General features: G+C 45.9%; 8 protein-coding genes across 8 annotated transcripts; 5 read left to right on the top strand and 3 right to left on the bottom strand.

Moving 5' to 3' along the window:
* Positions 1–41: 41 nt before the first annotated feature.
* GLAREA_06228 (GTPase activation, GAP) lies at positions 42–4,417 on the top strand (the record flags this gene model as incomplete). Its single annotated transcript, XM_008081642.1, has 5 exons — positions 42–401; positions 456–497; positions 549–843; positions 889–1,791; positions 1,857–4,417. The coding sequence occupies 5 exons, from the start codon at positions 42–44 to the stop codon at positions 4,415–4,417; spliced, it is 4,161 nt and encodes a 1,386-aa protein (XP_008079833.1).
* A 581-nt stretch (positions 4,418–4,998) lies between these two features.
* GLAREA_06227 (uncharacterized protein) lies at positions 4,999–6,017 on the top strand (the record flags this gene model as incomplete). Its single annotated transcript, XM_008081641.1, has 4 exons — positions 4,999–5,239; positions 5,370–5,516; positions 5,568–5,722; positions 5,775–6,017. The coding sequence occupies 4 exons, from the start codon at positions 4,999–5,001 to the stop codon at positions 6,015–6,017; spliced, it is 786 nt and encodes a 261-aa protein (XP_008079832.1).
* Positions 6,018–7,634: 1,617 nt separating this feature from the next.
* On the top strand, positions 7,635–8,106 carry GLAREA_06226 (uncharacterized protein; the record flags this gene model as incomplete). Its single annotated transcript, XM_008081640.1, has 3 exons — positions 7,635–7,751; positions 7,838–7,885; positions 7,936–8,106. 3 exons carry the CDS (start codon positions 7,635–7,637, stop codon positions 8,104–8,106), a joined length of 336 nt encoding a protein of 111 aa, XP_008079831.1.
* A 2,249-nt stretch (positions 8,107–10,355) lies between these two features.
* Positions 10,356–11,064, bottom strand: GLAREA_06225 (uncharacterized protein; the record flags this gene model as incomplete). The annotated part of the gene is made up of 2 exons (XM_008081639.1): positions 10,356–10,526; positions 10,582–11,064. The coding sequence occupies 2 exons, from the start codon at positions 11,062–11,064 to the stop codon at positions 10,356–10,358; spliced, it is 654 nt and encodes a 217-aa protein (XP_008079830.1).
* Positions 11,065–11,554: 490 nt separating this feature from the next.
* Positions 11,555–13,385, top strand: GLAREA_06224 (DAK1/DegV-like protein; the record flags this gene model as incomplete). Its single annotated transcript, XM_008081638.1, has 2 exons — positions 11,555–12,833; positions 12,883–13,385. The coding sequence occupies 2 exons, from the start codon at positions 11,555–11,557 to the stop codon at positions 13,383–13,385; spliced, it is 1,782 nt and encodes a 593-aa protein (XP_008079829.1).
* Positions 13,386–13,610: 225 nt separating this feature from the next.
* On the top strand, positions 13,611–15,901 carry GLAREA_06223 (uncharacterized protein; the record flags this gene model as incomplete). Its single annotated transcript, XM_008081637.1, has 7 exons — positions 13,611–14,103; positions 14,340–14,431; positions 14,481–14,827; positions 14,932–15,332; positions 15,386–15,420; positions 15,528–15,692; positions 15,767–15,901. The coding sequence occupies 7 exons, from the start codon at positions 13,611–13,613 to the stop codon at positions 15,899–15,901; spliced, it is 1,668 nt and encodes a 555-aa protein (XP_008079828.1).
* A 444-nt stretch (positions 15,902–16,345) lies between these two features.
* Positions 16,346–16,759, bottom strand: GLAREA_06222 (HIT/MYND zinc finger-like protein; the record flags this gene model as incomplete). Its single annotated transcript, XM_008081636.1, has 1 exon — positions 16,346–16,759. The coding sequence occupies one exon, from the start codon at positions 16,757–16,759 to the stop codon at positions 16,346–16,348; it is 414 nt and encodes a 137-aa protein (XP_008079827.1).
* Positions 16,760–17,283: 524 nt separating this feature from the next.
* Positions 17,284–19,028, bottom strand: GLAREA_06221 (MFS general substrate transporter; the record flags this gene model as incomplete). Its single annotated transcript, XM_008081635.1, has 2 exons — positions 17,284–18,563; positions 18,665–19,028. 2 exons carry the CDS (start codon positions 19,026–19,028, stop codon positions 17,284–17,286), a joined length of 1,644 nt encoding a protein of 547 aa, XP_008079826.1.
* Between the last annotated feature and the right edge of the window lie 2,066 nt (positions 19,029–21,094).

Genomic DNA, 21,094 nt, shown 5'->3' with positions numbered 1-21,094 from the left:
ACCACACAGGCGCGTCGGCGCAATCTGTCGAGTGTATTCCAATGGCTCCACTCGCCCACGCATTATCGTCGCACTCATCGTTAACAAGTCTTTCCAGAGCCGCACAGCAATCCATGCCCGATGGCAATCCTGACGACGTCAACATCGCGACGGAACTTCTCACCCGGCCTCGAATTCCACACAGGCAGACTTCATTCTCTGGAACCTCACTAGGACAACAGAGCCTAAAGGATTCACAGTTCCAAGATGATTTGAATGGCTCGATTGGACCCAGCAGGTCCAGAAGAGCTTTACAGAGCAGCAACACCTGGACATCCTCGAGTGGCGAATTACTCTCTGAGCAGGATGAGATTGAAGACCGGTCCGTCTTCGTTGACGAATATAATCGACTGGCCAAGAAGGTACACATTGAGCACTATTAGGAGATGACCAGGGCATGCTAATATTAACATTAGCATGGTGTTCGAATTATGGTACTTGAGGATTATGATGAATATGTTCGTAGTCAAATCCAAGCATTGAGCTATTGTTCTGATCTTTGGTTCTAGGGTAATATCGCCAATCTCTCTACGAAACCGCCCAGTTGGTTCTCAAGAAATATACTCCGCAGAACTTCATCAACAACAAGTGTGCGTCATGATCGAGGTCTCAAACACCGACGAAGCATAAGCGACATCTCTATGAGATTGAAATCAAGAAAGGACAAGCTTAAAGACAAAGACCTACAGGAACTGGTTCGACTTTGCGGTGCCAGCATACTATATCTGCCTGCAGAATATGGCTCTGGAAGCTTGACTGTGCCAACATGTTTTCGCGCCACAGCTCAGTATCTTGTTCAACATGGTAAGCTGTTTACTTTATTGATATGTACGCTGCTAATCTTTACAGGCCCTGCAGCGAGAGGTATCTTCAGGATTCCTGGTGCACATAACATTGTCGAAGCTTTGTACAATCATTTCTGCTCTGTCGACGAGGATGGTGATGTGATAGCTGGAACAGTGCGCTGCCCTACACTAACAGATCATATCAGGTGCGACGTACATGATGTTGCTTCTGCTTTCAAACGGTTTTTGTCAGGATTGCCTGGTGGAATTCTTGGGACTCTACCGTTGTTCGATGCCCTGGTCGCCATCCAAGGACAGCTACACGGAGATGCTGAGTTCACAAAAACAAAGCAGAGCAAAGTCCGGGCACGTCTGATTGCTTTGGCAATTTCCACCTTGCGTTCGCACTATAGACGTGAGCTTATCTGCGCTGTCTTCGGTCTTTTATCCATGGTCGGGCGAACTGCTGAGACTGCCCCGAGGGAGGACGAGCGGGGAAGACCTCTGCCTATCACTGACTTAATGGGTTACGCAGCACTTGGGATCGTGTTTGGTCCTTTGCTCGTTGGGGACCTTTTGGATCATTACAGTATGCATCTTGCGAACCCCAATGGAGGACTTGTATTGCTTCCAGTCAGCCCACCAAAGTCTCGAAAAGAGAAGAAAAGGAGGCAACGCCCGAACACTGAAGAATCCACAGCTTTTATGTCACAAGTGGATAAGATAAAAGTTGCGAATAGCATAACCGAGATGCTGATTACGCACTGGAGGGAGGTGGTTCGTCACATGAAGAATATAGCTTCTTTGCAGGCACGCGAAAGCCAAATGGCGTTGAAGGCCATGCAGCCGTACCTACGGCCATCTGTATCTGAAGGATTTTCGCTTCGCAAACCCCCAGACTGGGATTTGCTAAGGCCGCTCCCACTGAAAGGAAATGACCGGAGTCAATCCCCAACTCCGAATGGTCGTAAGTTATCTTGAACCACAAAATGCCTTAGCTGTAGATTTTATTGAGCTAACGTTTTTGTTCAGGCGCCAGCACATTTGATGAGTCAACATTCAACCAAAGATCGTCCCAAAAGGAGGATCTGACGGTCAAAAAGCAAAGATCTCGCTCGAGACCACGTCCCAAATCTGGCCAACTCCTTTCTGGATCCCGTTCCTTAACTCTACTTCAGCTTTCTCCGACTATGGAGGAACTTACAAGTGAAGATTCAGCTGCACCGCTCGCCGTCACCTCTTCCGAAATCAATGACCCCAGCCCTTATACCGAGATTGCAGTTCCTGATGCACAATCTAGTGCGGCAAAGATTAAAGCACGACCTGGCACACCATCAGCAAAGAGGATATCTCCCAAATACAGAAAATTACCGGGGAATAGTTTGATAGATAGTGGAATCCCACCGACCACACCGACAAAAAGAAGGACACATCAGCACCTAATGGAGAAGCACCCTTCGAAGCACGGAAAGCACAGCATGGGTACGCTCAATTCTTCTCATTCCACTGACCCTCCACTCGCCCAAAATATGCTATACCCAGATCTGAAGCCGCCCGGTTCTTTAGTAACTACGCCTGCCCAATCGAATTCTTCAATTTTTAGACGGACTGTAAAAAGCGAGCCAGGGAGGTCGAACGAATCCACGATTCTAGCTCCTCAACATTTTAGAAAGCATGCCAAACCAACACCTCCTACATCATCCTCTCGAGCAAACATCCACACCAAAAGAGACTCTTTGACTACCACATCTCACGAAGATGACATTGCATCTCTGACGGAGATGGGAAAGGTCCTGAGAGACACCGCTAAAGCACAGGTCGCTGAAGCCCAGCAAGACAAACCGCGCAGACCTTTGGTGGAGAGCAGCTCCTTAGAAGGAAGCCACTCGTCCATGGCAGCAAATTCAACAACGATGATTGATAATGAACCCTTGCTGAGCCCTTCAACCACGGCAAAGCCAGCTTTAACTCTCAGAACTGCTCCAAGAGATCCATTATCAAGTGTTTCTCACGAGGATGATGTGAAGTCTCTAGCAGCTCTAGCTCGTGTTATCGACTCAGACAAGGTAACGCCTACAAAACTTACCAAACCAGCAACTTTGCAAAAGAGGGCGATAGGTTCTTCAGAGAAGACAGGCTCAGAGGAGAGTAAGGCAAAGAGGAAGTCCACATCAGCAGATCCCCCTATGGCCACAAAAGCCAAACCTGGCGCTTCATTCTTGCCACGACTTAGCACTCTAATACGAGGACAAGATAAATCAGCCGCCTCGCCTTCTCTATCGAGCCCCAAAGTATCTGTAACCGAGCCACGAAAACCACTCAACGTATCATCTATAGTCCGAGACGCTACCACACAAAAGACTCGTGACCCGGCGACTATGGATAGGCAGCCCAACAAGACTCTTATGCCATCGGGTGGAAGCGTGAAAGCTCTTGCTGAAAAGTTCAACAGTCAAAGTCCTACAAAACTGAACGAGTCTAGCTTTCCTTCCAAGAATGCCCATCGGAAATCAGTCTCTGCAGACACGTGGATACCAACTGCCACGAGTCGCAGGGAAAGCTTAGTTGCTCCATACACTACTAACTCCTCACCCACAAAGTCTCAAAAGTCAGGACGGTCAGAAAGAACACCGCAGTCGAATCGCAAATCAGTGGCTGCAGCAATCGCGGCATCTAACCCAAGCTCTCCAATAAGAGACCGCGAAAGAAATCCTGTCAACCCTTCCCCTCCGCGTCGAATTCTGATTCCCTCGGTAGATGAAACAGTGTCTCTACGTTCAGTTCGTAAATCTGTTGAGGTTTCGGAGGAGAAATGGGGTACATTTGCTGTAAATTCTTTTAACCCGTATTCGAACGTGCTGAAATCTGCCGAGCCCGCTAATACCACGATCAAGTCATGGGATGGTCATAGAAGTCATCCGGGGAGCCTGCCTTCCATTGGAACTGTTCTACCTGCTCCAGAGCTACCACCTGTTGCTCAGCATGTTCATTTCCCACGGCCTCCGTCTTCGCTGGGGGAGATGGCTGACTTCGTGCACCCAGACTCACCTTTTAGAGACATCTTTCGCGGTTCTCCTACATTGAGTCCCACAGCGAGTCCAGAAATTTTACGCTGTCCAGGTACACCTCCAATAACTCGCAGTAACTCAGTACTTCACACCCAAGTCAGATCTTTGCAAAAGAGTATAGAACAGAAAGACCAAGAGATTGCGAAGTTGAAACAGCAGCTAATTGCGAAGGGAACTCTCGACATTGGCCCGTTGAGTGAGCAGCTTCGAGAGTGCAAAAGAGAGGTTCAAATGTGGAAAACTCGAGCGGAGATTGCAGAGAAGCAAGTCGAGATGTTCTCAATTCTGCCCCCTGGCAGAGTAAATAGTAGCAGATTGTCATCTGAGGCGGCAATGGAAATCTACCGATCCAATACTGATCGAAGTGAAGACAGCGGTAGAAATGCTCGTCGCAGCAGTAAAATTGGGCGAGGATTTGATGGTGCTGAGTGTTCTTGGAAATCAGATGACAGTAGTGGGACTATTGTACGCGAAATCGTGGAGATTGAAGATATTTCGCAGCAAAGGCTTTCAGTGCTTGGATGACCCAAGCCATGGAGAGAATGGATGACGTTGGTAGCTGAGAAACTGCGAGAAATTTCGGTGTTTTGTTAAGGGGAAAATTGGTTTAATCGTGTCTTCATCTTTATGGTGGGTTGGATGAGTTTAACGGGTTGGTTGTATTAGCTTTTTGTATTGACGCTGTATCTTTGTTCAAATTACTATTAGGGCACGAATAGGCTCTGAATATTCTTGACAAGTCGTTCGTTACTCTTGATGCGCTGCAAGTACGTAAGGGCTATGTGTCTCGCCGCTCGATGCTCACAATTTTAATTCAAAGGTGAATGTGATTGGGCGTTATCGAAGTGTTTGGGTGAGGTCCGATAGACCCTTACTCGAATACCTTCTTTCATCTCGTCAACCCAGCAAGCACCTTCGAGAGTTCAGCACACATCAGACAGATCTTTGAACTGCAGCCTTTTCGTCCTATCGATCATACTCTCAACTAGTAGCTTGATCGATTGAAGGAGCTGGTGCGATCGGCGAAAAGGCACCACGCCGACAATTTTCTTGCATTCATTAAAACCTATCCGCCCACGAACGATACCTGGCGAAGGCGCGAACAAATGGCACCTATCTACCGTTCAGACAATGATGAGCTTCGTAACGTTCCACCATCGATTGAACGAGATTTCAGCGAGGAGACTTCTGAATCCAGTTTTCAAGCCTCTGTTTCGTCTAGGCAAGACGTAGGCGATGAGGATGCAAGATCTAGAAGGGAGCTAGAAGTTATGCGGAGATATGGGTTTGAGCCACTTCCGGTTCCTGGGAAAGAATCATTCTTTTCGAGGGGATGGGTTGTTCTGGGTATGTTGCGTTACTAGTTTTTGGAATTTGGTAGCGGACGGTCAGGCGATGGATTGAAGATCGGAAAATATCAAGAGCCGCTATATGGGGTGAGATGGACCTATTTATCCATGTGCTAACGATTATTTAGTGAGTTGGTGGCTTTTTTGTGCTATTCCGATGGCTTGGTGGGAAACTGTGATTCTTGGAACTGCCCTGAGGACCTGGGACTATGAGGTTGGGATTCGGTTTTTGAGAGGTGAATTTTCGCAGTTGTTTGTTCCTGATCTTGACGCCAGTAATGCAAAAGATGCAAAAGATGATGTTTGCTGACAATCAATGTGAACAGTCAATTTTGTGATTGTCAATGTGGCCTTGCTCGTTCTTTGGCGTTATGAAATCAACAAGAATTATGATATATACTGGGTTGTCTATTTCAAAAAGAACGTGAAAATGTGGGAGGAGATCAATAGGCGGTTGGATCAGGAGTTGGCAGAAGAATCGGTATGTCATAGGATGAAGTGCTATTTTTGCACACTGGTTAACGGTTCGATAGAAACAAGAGCGCCGACCTCGTGGACGTCCGGAGAGAACAAGTGATGAGAGGTCCGTTAGCACAGAATCCAACCTCGATAGGAATCGCTCACTTTCAGCCCGTTGGAAACACAAGTCCTTGGACAAGACGAGGACACCACATGCGAATGGAACAGTACAACCGAATGGAGCGGGGAGCGCGAATGCAACGGGACAGGAGAAATGGAAAAGATCTAAAAGCTGGCGGGAACCTTCTGTTGCTTGACCTTTGAAGTCCTGTGAGGTCGAGATCAAGGTTGAGGACGAGGAATATGGAAATGGAAATAATCAGTGGGCGATGAGTTGAAGAAGGAGGCCAGGAAATCCAGTTGCTATATAGTACTTTGGCTCACTGAAACAGCGCTTTGTTACACCTTAGGTTTATGAAGACTCTTCTATCAATGTTACGAATACAACTATAGCGAAGCTGCGAATAGTTGTGCTTGCTTTGCTGTACATGTTCATTTTTAGAGAGAAAGAGCTGGATTGGAAATGAAGTGACTCACAAGGATCTTTTAGGCTATCTATAATCCTCATCATTTAAGTCACGCTGACTACCTAGCAAAGTATCTGGGTTGAGTAGTGAAAATGCTTTGCGATTAAATCTCACTGTCCGCTGGTAAGGCGATCCACACGCAGTTACTAAGATACTCGGAAAATAAATACCTATAGCTATCACGACGCTTCACGGTTAGAAAAGAAGAGGGTCTAAAATCTTAGAACCTTTCATCTCTTAGCTTTTCTTCAGCTTGGGTTTTTAACCCGTAGTGTGGTAATTTCCGGATGTCTCTTGACAAGTTGTCATTGACATTCAAAAACTTGGGTTTCTAGAGTTTTATGCCATTGTCTCAAACATTGCGTATCTATTAATCACAAGAAATGATTTTCAAGAATATCGTTGGGTTTCTTGCTATCGCCGAGAACCTCATGCTGTTCTGCGAATCCGAATTTGAATCAAATGTCGCTCCGTCCGTTAGATTAGTAAGAGACTTTCGAAAGAGCAAAGAGATCATTTTGTTTACTAACAACGATTGACGAAATGCACGATGTTTTGTCAATGTGATTGAATAAATAAATATGTCGAGTCCCCTCGATTACCTAGTAGCTTGTCCGTCGCGTTGATGCTAAATGTGCAAGTTCAGGATGCAGAAGAGATACGGAATCGTTTTCTGAAGATACTGGTTACACTTGTCTATTAAGCTCCGGTTGATGTTGATCTTAGAGACAAAGGTATTGAGCCAGCTTTGTAGAGACAATGCAAAAGGATCCTTCTGATACGAGTGGATTCCTACATTGGTTCTTACCTTGGAGGCCGGACATCATACATTATGGCATTTGGGAATTTGATCGGTCCTGACAAGGATTCAAAGGGTTAGAATGCATGAGAGTCTACACAAATCCAGCTTGTTGGATAGATACGTTCGGAATTTGCCTACTCCTGCTGTCAGAACTCCAACGAAAACCTGCTCGCTTGGTCAGGGGAACTTTGGTGAGTGGTCCTTCCCCGGAGATAAAACAGTCAAGAGTTAAGGACGAGCAATCTCAGAATTGCGGATCCTTTTGGTCCTGAGTTCAGCTAGGAAGACCCTGAAAACAAATCAGACCATACATATCACAATCAGACGGAGAGTTCAGACCCATAAGTGGATCGGACTCCCAGCTCTCACTAGAGCTTTCTTTCCCAGCCAGCTTAGCAGACTGTGAAGCTTTCAGGTGAATACTCCTTGAATCTGTTGCCATTCCCCTAAAATTTGTAGGTCTAGTCCTCAACTTCAGCCTCAGTTCACAAAACCACATCAAAACAAACACCAAAATCGCATAAATACCATTCGATCCAATCACAATGGATGGCCAGTCGAGCGATACAAGGAAGGTCACCTTTCAAACCAACTGTCACGAGCCTACCACAGCGGAGGAGAGAAAGACTGTGCACACAGTGTACAAGAAGTCTGGCAAGTCTGTGAGTCTTACGCATTTCTTTCCAATGCAATCACCAGACAAAATGTGTCAAGTTGCACCACACATTCAGCGCTGACTCAAAAACAGGGACCACGACGTAGAACAAAGAAGAAGCACCAACCTCCAACCGAGGAGGTGAGTATTGTCAACTTTTGGGGTGAAATCTTACTGATAATTGCTTGAAGAAGTTGGAGAAGAGGAAAGAGCGAAAGAAAAGAATCCGGGCCAGGAAAGTGAAGAAGGAAAGAGCGAGGGAGAACAGGAATGAGCTGAGAGAGCAGTTGAAGGCAAAGCTGGCGAAGGTGGAAGGAATGATCGAGCGGATGAAGAAGGAAATGGAAGCTGAGCAAAAATAGAGGTAGCCTTTCTGGGGGTAGTTGAAGTTGAAATGAAGTTTTGATTTTTGAACGATTCCGCTTGCTTTTATCTTGTCCATTTAAATGCTTGAGTGATCGATTTGAGATGCTGTAGATTTCCAAGGTTTTTGAGACCAGATGAATGCTCAAAGCGTCGGTAAATTGTTTCAGTGAGGAAGAGAAATCCAAGATTGTGTTTTTTTCGGAAAATAGAGCGATCAGAAAGTTCTCGACTGAGCTTCCAGTTAGCCTTGTCAAATGCCTCAAAATACTTGACTTAACGATCTTGATCTCAGAAGATCATATCTGTTATCTTATGGATCTGGATCTATGGCTGTTGGGGTCCACTTTCGATTTATCGTGACGAGACTTGCAGAAAAGGCTCATTGTGTCGAGAGCGAAGAAAATTCATGCGTAAACAACGACATCTGTCGCGACTGGAAAGTCGAATGGAGTTTGGAAATGGTGAACGAGTCGCGCCGCTTCTTCAAGGCCCAGCACAAGGCTGAGCACTCAATGAAACGGGAATATCGGCGGATGATAAGAATTTCACCCGCCTACCCAAATTTGGGTTTCTTTCCTATGAAATACCACGCGTGTTAGCAAAGGTGAACTAGAAAAGTTGTTTGAAGTGCAAAAATGAAGAAGTCTTCCAATCCTCGACCGAATCGAAGACCTACATGAGCGGACTACACCCGCAAGCTGGACTGATAATATGGAGAGAAATCGGTCCGAAGACTAAAAGCTCATGCCTGCAACTTGTGAAGATGCAGAAATCTCAAAAAAGAGAAATCTCAACTTCTGAGGAGAAGGCAACCGAAGTCACACTTCTGCCACTACTTGAAGTGATGTCGAATGGATTACTCCAGACAGCCCATGGCAAACAAACATATATCTTTGTCCACCCCAACCGCCCAGGAAAAGAAAACTAGACCCCATGGGTCTCTTCTCCTTCGCCTTTTTGTTTTGGGTATCAACACGATTTGAGGGAGAAGATTGGGATGGATGACGAAAAGGAAGAAGTGTACTCACATTTGAAGGCGGAAGAGATCGAAGGCGCTAATTGTTGAGATGTTGTTGAAGTTGAAGAGAGGAGGAGATGTTGAATGGCGAAGAAGTTGTTTTGAGGTGGAAAGCAGAAGATATCGTATGATGTGTTGTTTTGTCGTGGTGAATGTGAACAGAAAGAGGGGAAGTGTTCGCAAAAACAAAGAAGAGATTTTGCAAGAGAGGGGTAGGTGGATTTGTATGATAGCATGTCGAGAACCGATCTAACCCAATGAGAATGTATGAAGCAATGGGTTGTTATCATAGGAAACTGTATTTACAGGCTAATAATCTTGGCGTGTGAATTGTACGGTCTCCGACACGCACACTTCTATGCTTGGTCTTAGCGTGCATTATTCTTTCTAATACACTGCTTTCCCCTCTTCATAGAGCGGGCAGTTATGCATTGATTGCTCAAAATCCGTTTTGCTTTCTAGCTGTACTTTTGTTGGATTCTCATAAACTGCGCACCACTCTCTGCTCCCCTTTTCGAGCTCACATAGAAGGGACTTGGATTTTGAAGTTTGTTCATCATGCAGTATTGATTATCATGTTTTGATAAATGTGTCTGCGGAATGAGAACCAAATTAGTGAGTGGAGAAGATGCTACCTATTTTCAAAGATAAAGCTTAGTGCTTGAGTGATTCTGCAAGTGTACTTCGATGAGATTGAATTGAAGAACACAGTATTATTGCTATGGACTCTGACAGCGTGGATCTAGATTGGATTGAATAGAAGAAAGAACGATCTACACCCTACTTCATCAGGATCCCCGGTGCCACTTGCGACTAAGCCCACCACGCGCGCCGACACATTAGAGCCCCTCAATGCCCCTAAAGACCTAATTTTGAAGATATTCCACCTTTAAATAGATATCGCTTTGCATCCTTCAGTGTTGCATCCTTCAGTGGGATTTAGCATTCAGTATTGATCGAGGGGTGTGCTGCACCCCTATATGACTTGTATCATGAAAGCCCAGCTCCAATGGGCATCATTCCAAATTTGGAGTGGGATATCGTGTGAGCTATTTCAGTGCAGTAGTTTACATACGCTGCTGGAATCGTAACTGGGTGAGCAACGTTTTTGATGGCCTGTAACGAAGTCCAATCGCCAATGTGCTGCCTGTCTGACAGTCGCGTGACAAGGCTACCATTGACAATCACATGAAAGCATCACATCATATGCTTAGGATCCAAAGATGTTCAAAATGGCTTTGCAACTTTCCGACTTTCGCTAGCTCCCGTTTCTGGATCCCGATACTCTTTCCAACTAACCGGATACATCGAATTGCCAGCTTCACTTGTCGCCATGATGACCCCCAGATTGTTACTCGCCGTTGACAGGTAGTAGTTCGATTGATCACCCAAAGATATCTGCCACGGGATCAGCGAGAATTCTTCTGAAGCAGCTAGCACAACGATAACTTACCACCACAGCGCGCACGATATCTCCTGGTCTGAAGCTCTCGAAAATCTTGACTTTATCCTTCTCCGTCGCCCTTACGTCTTGCACACGTATCAGACCCTGCCATTCTCCATCCAGAACAGTCTCTCCAACAACCAATATTGCTACAGACGCCTGTCTAGGCTGAATCCTCGTCACTCGGCAAAGAACCGTACTATTGACCTCAGGCAAGATCTCCGCCTTTGACTTCCCAGATCCATCAAGTCCACTTCCCACGGATATGTCTCTTTCGATTGAAACCGTAGGTAATACCGCCGGCGCCGCTGGAGTTATCTTCGTCAACCTCTTTTGCGGTCCAGCTGGTTTAGGAGGAGAGGTCGTCTTAATAGGTCCTAGGATTGAGGCAAAGAGCTTCGAGTCGTGGATATGCGTGCCAGGGCCTGGTAGATATTCGCTTGCAGCACCCAGCAATTGGCCCGGAACAGCGACAGAAATTGTTTGCGCCATTGTAATTATTGATGTCGATGTTGGAGGAGTTGAGGTTGAGAATTATTGCAGGGGTTTGCCCAATTCATGTGGGGCTACAAGCCACAGCTTCACGCTTGCTTTTTGAGCCTCATGGAACTGCCAAAATCCCCCCTTTTCAACGAGACAAATACGCTGCCAAAAGAGCTCTTTTCATTTTTCAAGGCACACTATGCAATTACCTACACCAAGCTCCACAGTCTGTGAGTGGAAATATTTCGAAAACAATTCGAAATGTTCCCAAAATCTCGGGCTGGGAGCTATTGGAGCAAGCGCGGGGTTGGTTGATTAGACTCCACCAATTCCCCTCTGCGCTGCAGCAACCCCTCACTATGACAAGCCTAGAGCTCTTGTCCCGTCTCTCGAAAGCATCTGATAGCGAGAAGATATAATCCTCCTCATCCCCTCGGAAGTGGGACCACTTACAACAATCAATCTTCATCCGTCCAACCCATTAGCACAACATACAAACATGTCTGCGAAGCACTTCATCAACGATCCGACCCATCTAGTCAACACAGCATTACATGCTCTGACGATCACCAATCCGTCCGTCGCGCTCGATGTTGAGAACAAGATTGTCTATCGCCGACCCAAAGATGGCGCATCTCAGGTTTCCATAATATCTGGTGGAGGAAGTGGACATGAACCAAGCTTTGGAGCCTTTGTTGGTGACGGTCTTCTCGCTGCTGGTGTAGCTGGGACTATCTTTGCTTCACCCAGTGCTGAGCAGATAAGAAAAGCAATCATGTCAAGAGTCGACGCGGATAAGGGCATATTGGTCACGGTGATGAATTACACTGGAGATGTGCTAAATTTCGGAATGGGTGTCGAAAAGGCAAAGGCAGCTGGGCTGAAGGTCGAAATGCTAGTGGTGGGGGATGATGTAGGCGTAGGCAGAGCAGCTGCTGGAAAGGTGGGCCGAAGGGGAATCGCCGGAACAGTTCTTGTTCACAAGATATCTGGAGCTTTGGCAGCAAGAGGAGCAAGTCTGGAGGACGTCTACAAAGTTGCGAAACTGACAGCTGAGAATATCATTAGCGTTGGTGCGAGTTTAGAGCATGTACATGTTCCCGGTCGAGCTCTTCCGGATCCGAACTCCGACGAAACATTGGCACAGGAAGAAGTCGAGATTGGTATGGGAATTCATAACGAGCCAGGCAGCGGACGTGCGGTTGTTGAATTGCCCGAATTAGTCAAGAAAATGCTCTCTCAGTTGCTCGATTCGCAAGACAAGGACAGAGCTTTCTTGAACGTCAACTCGAACGAAGTAGTGCTTTTGATCAACAACCTCGGAGGTGTAAGCGTATTGGAACTTGGTGGAATCACAGCCGAGGTGGTTGGACAGCTGGAGAAGTCGTACAATATCAAGCCAGTAAGAATTTTGGCTGGTACTTATATGACAAGTCTCAACGGCCTTGGTTTCAGCATATCAATCTTGAATGTGGTCAATACAAATATTGGTGGTCCCAGTATGTTGCAGCTACTGGATGCACCATGCGAAGCAACAGGATGGACTGCTCCAATTAACACGGAAACATGGGAAGCAAAGTCAACGAAGACGAGAGAGTCAGCAAGTTCAGCAGATGAAAATGTCAAGTCAAGTGGCTTAAAGCTAGACCCAGAAAGCGCCAAAGCTGCTTTAACAGCCGCCCTGCAACGAGTGATTGACGTGGAACCCGAAGTGACAAGATATGACACGGTTGTAGGCGATGGAGACTGTGGAATTGGACTCAAGAGAGGAGCTGAAGGTATGTCTTCCACGTAGGTGGCACTCTGGCACCCTGCTAACGAATTCAGCTGTCAAGAAATTCATCAGTGATAAGCCTCTTTCAGGAGATGCCGTCGTGGATCTATTTAAGATTGTGCAGGTGGTAGAGACTACCATGGATGGTACAAGTGGCGCACTCTATGCTATCTACCTTAATTCTCTGGCACATGCCTTGAGGGAACAGTCCGCAGGGGAAGCAGATTCCAAGGTATGGGGAGCCGCTTTGAAACAAGCATCACAAGCACTTTCAAAGTATACCCCAGCACAACCTGGAGATAGGACATTGGTAGATGCGCTGCAGCCCTTTGTAGACACTCTCAATTCGACGGGTGATTTGAAGAAGGCGGCGGAAGCAGCAAGGAAGGGCGCGGAAGGTACAAAAGGTATGAAAGCTAGTCTAGGCCGCACTGTATATATCGGAGGTTCCGGGTATGAGCAGGTTCCTGATCCAGGAGCGTGGGGTCTCAGTCAGTTCTTTCTAGGTCTGGCGGGTATCAAGCCATCAGAAGCAGAGGACTATGAGATAGTCTAAGAGCATGAACCAATATGTCCCCCCGCAGTTGTACATTGGCATTTACAGTCTCAGAGAAAATTTATGACAGCATTAACCGGATTTCCCGGGATGCAAATGAGCTTTGGTTCGCGTTAGCGAAGCTCAAGTCAGGTCGTTAAGTTTTCGGTCGTGCCTGACCTTTAGCTTCACTGCGCAGGCAAACTATCCCGCAACACAACACCAATTATAACCAAATATAGAATAATGGCTGTTTCACGCAGCAATCCAACTGGCCCACGGTCCACGAATAATCACCGAAGCGACGAGGAAGAAGGAAAACATGACAAGCCCGCGACCGCCGCCTGTCCTCCTGAGAGCCCTTCGAATCTGTTTTCGAGTACACCCTCTAGCAACACTAAGCCAACCAACGAAGGACGGAGACCTCATAACAAACTAACTATCAAGGAAGTCACGGAGACGCCTAACTGTCCATTTCGAAATCCTTTTTTTGGTGGACGCCTGTCCAATTTGACACCGTTGAAGCTTTCAAAAACGACCAGCGATTCTGGCGGGCAGAGTCTCAGGAATCATGAAAGTGGTGGACGGCGCAACGACAGCACAACGGTTGAGGGGAAAATCGAACAAGATGTTGGGAACCAGGGCCATACTCAGGACACCGACCTAGAAGACAATCAGATCAAACCGCCGCCGGCACCCAGACCACAATATGCTACTTTGCCGGAGATACCGGTATCAGGTAAGCACAACCCATTTGCTTTCTATTGAGAAGCGTCCTTGAATAGAGATAGTCTCATCAATTCAAGTCTGATTGGCCAATCACACATACTTGGTCTTAGGTAGGGATGAAAAGAATCCAGAGAATGACTCTTCCTTTCCTTTCATGGACATAAATGGAAAGGAAGGTAGAACGGGAACACCTCCCATATCACATCCTTTACAGCACAAACATGATCATTTGCTAAATATCGACAGCTGAATTCGAAAGCGAATACGAGAGCGAGGACGACGACGAACAGCTTGCGAAAATGAAACAAGCACACGATGCGCTGTTGACTCTATCAGCAGTAATCGACGAAGAGGCACAAATCGCCAAAGCGATAGAGATGTCCCTAGGATGAGTCTATGCCCTCATCACATATAGAACCGAAATTCAATGAGGATGTCCTACCACAAGACGTAATGAACGCTATCAATAAACTGACAGAAATACCATGGAGTCGGCCATCAACAGGATCTACGGATACGGCCGGTGACGACGAGACTATGGAAGTCACGTCTGAGGATAATTCTCGGAGAACATGGTATGAATCGGGTCGTGATGAGCGAGCGCGTTTTTCCACGGTGCCAGAGGATATTGTCTTGTTCGGCCGGTTTACAAAGCTACCAGAACATATCCGCCAGAAGATCTGGTCTCTGAGCTACAGTCGCCGTCTGGTCGAAGTTCTAGAGCAGGACGGAGAGTAAGTGCAGAATCTCCTCTTGCAATGATGGAAGTCTCTACCATTATCAATTTGTTTCAAACGCTGCAGACTCATGGGAACACGCTAACTTGGTTCATTTGCAGATTCATCGCAAGACGCCTACATAAGAACAAAATAATTAATCTTGCAGTATGCCAAGAATCACGGTCTCAAGCACTTATAGACTATCCACTCTCCTTCTCAGTTGACAGCGACCCACCACTTATTCGCTTCAATTTCGATCTGGATACGCTTTTTCTGGGAGTAGGTCTGCAAAACAACGAAAGTTATAAATTCTTCCGCGCAAAATGTGACGCAAAGGACTTGGCTCGGTTGAAGAATCTTGCGGTAGATGCTGCGTTGACTTGGGGGAGAAATATGTGGCATGATCCTGGCAAGCAACATACTCGGTATGGAAACGGGCTTTGCGGCTTGCTGAAAAACATTTACCCTAATCTACAAATACATATTGTCGTGTACACGGGGTATACGGATCCAATACCCTGTAAGCTAAATCCATACGCTTGTGTTTATGGCTGGGCTAACATTCTGACAAAGGGTGGGCCCAAGAATCTTGGTTTCCCCTGCTTCCTGTGAGTTTTGGGAATACGGCTTCTTCTTTCTTCTTTCAACTGCGTACATCACGGAGAAGTCAATAATCGAGTTAAGCCCCAAATTGCGGCTACTAATATGCTCATAGTGCAAGGCCGATCACAGATACGCCCAAACAGACGCTAGGACTGTCTATCAGTTTTATGCCGAGAATTGGAATGATATTGATCATTATACGAGTTTGTTCAGGCTTTCGACGAGACGTACTCCCTTACTTAGATATGGAGGTGTTCCACCTATTGTTAAATGGGAGGTAAGATCAGCGAGATGTTCCTGCTTAGCTTAAAGCAAAGGAAATTATAATTGCTGACCATAAACTTTTGACAGCCAGCATTGAAGAGATGGAAAGTTCCCTACGTATACGTAATTGGTATCCCGGATAGATCGATATATGGCAAAGCAGAGCATGTCTGTCTCGAAGAGATGATAATGGATAAAGTTATCGACAATATTTTTGACTGAAGCTGTTTTACGAATGGCTTGTTTTGGATTTTCTATGGATAGCTGGCGGGTTGTCAGATCGCACTAGAGTGTTAACGGAGTTTGAGTAGGAGTACATCATTGGGTATGTGTTATGGGGTGTTGGGTTGGCATAAAGCAATGACACCTTGAAGGTTTGTCGATTATTTTGATAGCGAGCCACTTTCGAGAATTGAAGGTTGCTTTGTATAAATGAATATCGTTTGAACTCTCCAACGCAACTGTGTCTGACTTGCGGGTCAATAGTGAAGAGTTTTGCAATTCATCAAATTTGCAAGGAGATCCCAAACTCCGACCTCGACCATCCTAACCATCCCATCCTACCAGTCTCCAGACCTTCCATGAGCAGATTCCTTACAACTCCCCAGTAGAGATACCAATCTCCCAACCATCCTCTCTCCACCCACTCACGTGACCTCCTCGTCCTCACGTATCAAACTGCCATTTCTGCAACCCGCCCCTATGACCTTCTTTCACAGCTCTGCTCCCCGCACTCTCCATCTTCAAATCCGCCGTCCGGGAATACTCTTGTGCTAGAGACGCACATACCTTTTTATGGGTCTTGTAACCGTCTTTTTGACATTGTCGTGAGCAGTAGAGTGTTGTGTGGCATTTTGGACATGGTTTTAAGGGTGATTCTTCTGTTGATGTGCTATTTGGAGGCGTCTTCTTGCAGTGCGCGCATTTTTGAGGTTCTGTTTGGAATGTCAGATACGGGGTCATATATTGTGGATGAGATGGGATTTCACCAGAGTTTGAAATGGGTTGTGAAGCTGAGGATTCGCCGTTTGCGGTTGCGTCAGGTGGATATAAAGAGGATGAAGAAGCGGCGTCTGACATCTTGGTATCTGGTTATTAGTTCGTGAAGTGCTAGGATGCATGTAGCATAAAAATGAAGTTGCGGAAAGAATTTTGTATTGGTGCCTGAGGCAGGAATATCTGTGGGGAGCTTAAGAAGAGATCGGTAGTATTGGTAATTTTGTTTAAAAAGTAAAGTTTGCCTTAGTAGTAGAATTGCAGGTTGTAGGTCTGGCTATGTGGAGCATTATGAAGTAGCTCAATGTTCGATTGTATGAAGTGGGAACTTGGTCACGTGAGCCACCCCCTTTCGTGATTGACAAGGTGTTAGCCGAAAATAACTAGTGTAGAGCGTATCCGCTTCAAATCTAAGTGGCTTACCTTAATTGCCACTTACCGGGTCACATATGTTTCGTTCATCAACGTTCATCAACAATTCTCAAACAAACATGGGCTGTAACGAAAGACCTCAACTCAAGCATTATTCTCGCTGTCTTTGATAGTGACATGTTATTACAATCTCATTAACCAAATCCCCTTTTAGGCACACTCACTCCGCTGCCAATTTACACATCCACGCTAGTCTCAAGTAGGTTGTGCTTTTTGAACTCTCTCGAAGGGATTTTCCGCTCAAACAGAATATCCAGCTCCTCGAACGTCCTCCCCTTCGACTCTGGAATCCGCAGCCAGCACCAGATAAAACAAACAAAGCTAATTCCGCCGAAAAGAAACCCAGCTTTTCCTCTCCAATTGGCTTGGTCACTTCCGAGCATGTATGGCATCGCGATCGTAAAGATGATGGATGCGAAAGCCTGAACGGCAGTGGCGATTGCGATGGTTTTACCACGAAGACGGGTGGCAGAGATCTCAGAAATGATGACGAAGCATATGGGGCCAACGGTGGACTGGTACGTAAAAGTCCAGATGTCCATAAGTGATGCTTGAGCCCAGACGACACCCGAATGGCTCCGACCAAAATCGAGGAAAGCAATTATGAAAAGAAAGCTTGTCATGAAAACCATTCCAGTAAGGTAAATCGAGCGGCGACCGATGTAGGACATCAGTGGCCAGGAAAGACAAGTTCCTACGAATCCAAGCGCGGTGTTTCCGACCCCCATGTTGAAAGCATCATTGGTGTTGAGACCAGCTTGGATGAAAAAGAAGTTTGCATATCCGATCATAGGATTTCCTCCGATGACTTGGATTAGGTAGACCATTACCGAGATTTCTGTTCGCTTGAGATTTGCGCCTTTGAAACAATCCATATATGTTGTAGTTGCTTCTAGTTCTTGTTCGAGAAGGTCAGTTTGCTCGATCATGAGAAGCACTGCATCGAGATCTGGACGATGTTTCGAAGATGTGAGCTGTGTAAGAGAAGCTTTCGCATCTGATTTTCGACCTTGGCGAACCAGCCAATATGGTGATTCTGGCGCAAAGAGGAGACCGGCAAGAAGAATCGCAGGCCAAACCCATTGCAAAGCGAATGGGAGTTTGTAGGCGAGTGTATCGGTTCTTTTTGACATTCCTGCCGCAACACCTTGAGCAACGAATTGTCCAATGACGAAAGCCAAATTCGTGGATGCCGTCAAAACACCTCGAAGTGCTAAAGGACAAACTTCAGATGCGTAGACTGGTCCAATTACGACGTAGAAACCATAAGCTAAACCTCCCAGAATTTCACCAGCGCAGAGCATTCCTAAGGATGTTGAGAAGAATTGGACAAACACAAAGCAAATAGACCAGACACAGCATGCTGCTAGGGTCTTCTTTCTTCCGAATAGCTCAAGTGGCCAACCCGCTGCAAGAGCACCGACAATTTGACCAATGGGATTTCCCATTCCAAGAGCTGCGACAGGTTAGTTGTTATAACTTCCATGCAATTCCACAATCTGATCCGGAGATATTGGGCAGTCATGGTCGTGAGAGGTGACTCTGGTCATAGCGTACCTGTTTGCCACGGTGCAGTAATGATATACTCGCCCTCATACAAGCTTCCGTAATGAGATTGGAAAGACGGCAGAGCATAGAAAGACGTTATGATCTGCGCATCGAATCCTGCCATAATGACAGCAATGCAGAAGAACAGAGCCCAGAAGACAGCCTGTGGATATTGCTTGACGGCATCCCAAAAGCCTAGCTCGTGTTCGGCGGCGGTGATGTCTTTGGTTGCATCGATTTCAAGAAGGTTGCCTTTCTTCAAATCAACCGTCACCGTGTCGTAAACGATCGCTCCTCCATCTTTTTTAACATCTGCGCTGTTTTGAACTTCCGATTGCCTGTCAGCTTCCGCGGCCTCGCTGGTGATATCCATAATTGTTGAATTTGGAAAAGTTTGGGTCAGAACCATTACAGAGTCCAAACTCCAAAGTCGAGAAGCTGATGCTTTACATATGTGCTGAACGTTATCTATTGAATGGCGTGAGGCAAAATGATAACACGAACGGGCAACCTTATCATGTGGATCAACAGTAATCGTGAAGATATGAGATACTGCTTATTTCCATCATTTATACGCGGTGGCCCTGAACGCAGGCCTAAGCGGATGCAAGGCCGTTTTACAGCATCGAAATGGCTAGCTTGTTGCATTTCACCACCAAACTTCGGGTCTGACAAGAAAGCTTGTTTTGAATAGATTACAACGTTACATTTTACCCTTTTCACCTGTTAACCGCGCGTATGACAAGTTGGTTCTACAAGAGTGGGATGAGCTATTTGACATTGACGATCTCGCTTACGATTGGACATGCCCGCGAATAAATAGCAGCCGAAACACGATATTTCTTCGTTGAGGTTAAAGAGAAACTGTGTGCTTACAATAAAAAGAATAAGTGATACTTTGCCATATTAATTGAAGAATTGTCCCGTTTCAACCGTCGTATAGTTTGTCTACCGCCAAGGTAGAGGGATCAGCTGGTAGTCGTTGTACGTGCAACAATTGAATATTCATCATCGCTGTAATATGTATGTCCAAACTCTCAGATGTTTGAGAAAATATTTATCGATAAATCCAATATGGCACAAAGTAGACTGTAAACAAAAGCGTATGATATCGAAACGACATTTCCATCAACTCAATCCAAAGAATATCATGCGTTGACTGCCACTTATTTGTCTATCCCGAGGCTGGTCCTTCGCAGTTCTGTGTCGTTCCTGTATTTGTGGCTAGTGTGTTTTTCTTTTCTTGTGAGTCTTCTCGAGAGACACATCGTCATCATCGCTCTTTTCAATGTTTCCGTTCTTCTCTTTTGCCTCTTCTCAAACTCAATCACCTGTTCCAAAGCTTTCGCCGCCTTTTCGATTCTGTAGATTCTGTTCCGCTTCTTATGTTCGTCTGCAGGTATGGTCCGCTAAGTAACCATTTTTAGTCTCTTGGTGGCAGCGGCTTTCCAGGACTCAATCTACATGCAGCGTCAGCTTGTCTCCCGATGTCCCCAGAAATAATGCACAAATTCATTATGAATCTTGATAAAAGACCGTGAACCAAAAGGAAACATGTGCCTTACCTCAGCCTTATCCTCCTCCACCATCTCCGCTAATCTCTTCTCTTGAGCCATATCATTGACCCTGGTTTCCTATATCAAACATCAGACGCTGTGTAACTTGAGCAAAAACAAATGGAAATCATGTTACCAACATCGGTCGCTTGGGATCGCAGTCTGTGCTTCTTCACTACAAGCCATTCTGTCTAAACAATCATTACTTACAGTTGAGATGGAAATTGTTCAAATATTTTGGGGGCGTACCTTTGGAAGTCGATTGTGGATTTGGCCCTTGGTGGGTCCTTTTTTCTGGAGTATCTGTTAGAGATGCACAGAGATACATTAACACCGGCAACAGAGTTGTCGAGGAGGTAAACAAACCTACAATTTTTGATATTGGGAGGCGGGTTCTTGGGGGGCGCGCCATTATCGAGAGCAACAGCGTAAATGAGGAAGAATGGATTTGAAAAGATGATTGAGCGGAATTGCGTTATCCAGTGAAATCTGGGGGCCCAACTTACACAATGTTAAGGATACAGCAGAACATGAAGCTTTTCTCGGAAGAGGCAGTGCTGCAAAAGATTTTGCCTTGACATTCACCACAGTTGCTAAATATGGAGTTCCCCCCCCCCCCCCCAGGATTATTACTAGAATCTTGGCATTATACCTCAGAAATATTATTAATTTATAAGCCCATGGTCTCGGTGAACCTAGATCATCTCAAATCGACAAGACCGAAGAGTATAAATGCACAAACCAAAAGTACCTGCAACTTCTTTCCACTTCATGATTATCTCGATCGTTCCTTCTACCTCTTCAGCTGCGTCTTCAACGCTTTTGTCTTGGCGCGACATAACATTTAATGTGAATTTATCTTCTTATGTTGATCATAAACAAT

Source organism: Glarea lozoyensis (assembly GCF_000409485.1).
Source record: "Glarea lozoyensis ATCC 20868 chromosome Unknown GLAREA15, whole genome shotgun sequence".
Lineage (NCBI taxonomy): Eukaryota > Fungi > Ascomycota > Leotiomycetes > Helotiales > Helotiaceae > Glarea > Glarea lozoyensis.
This window is presented reverse-complemented; position numbering and strand designations above follow the sequence as displayed.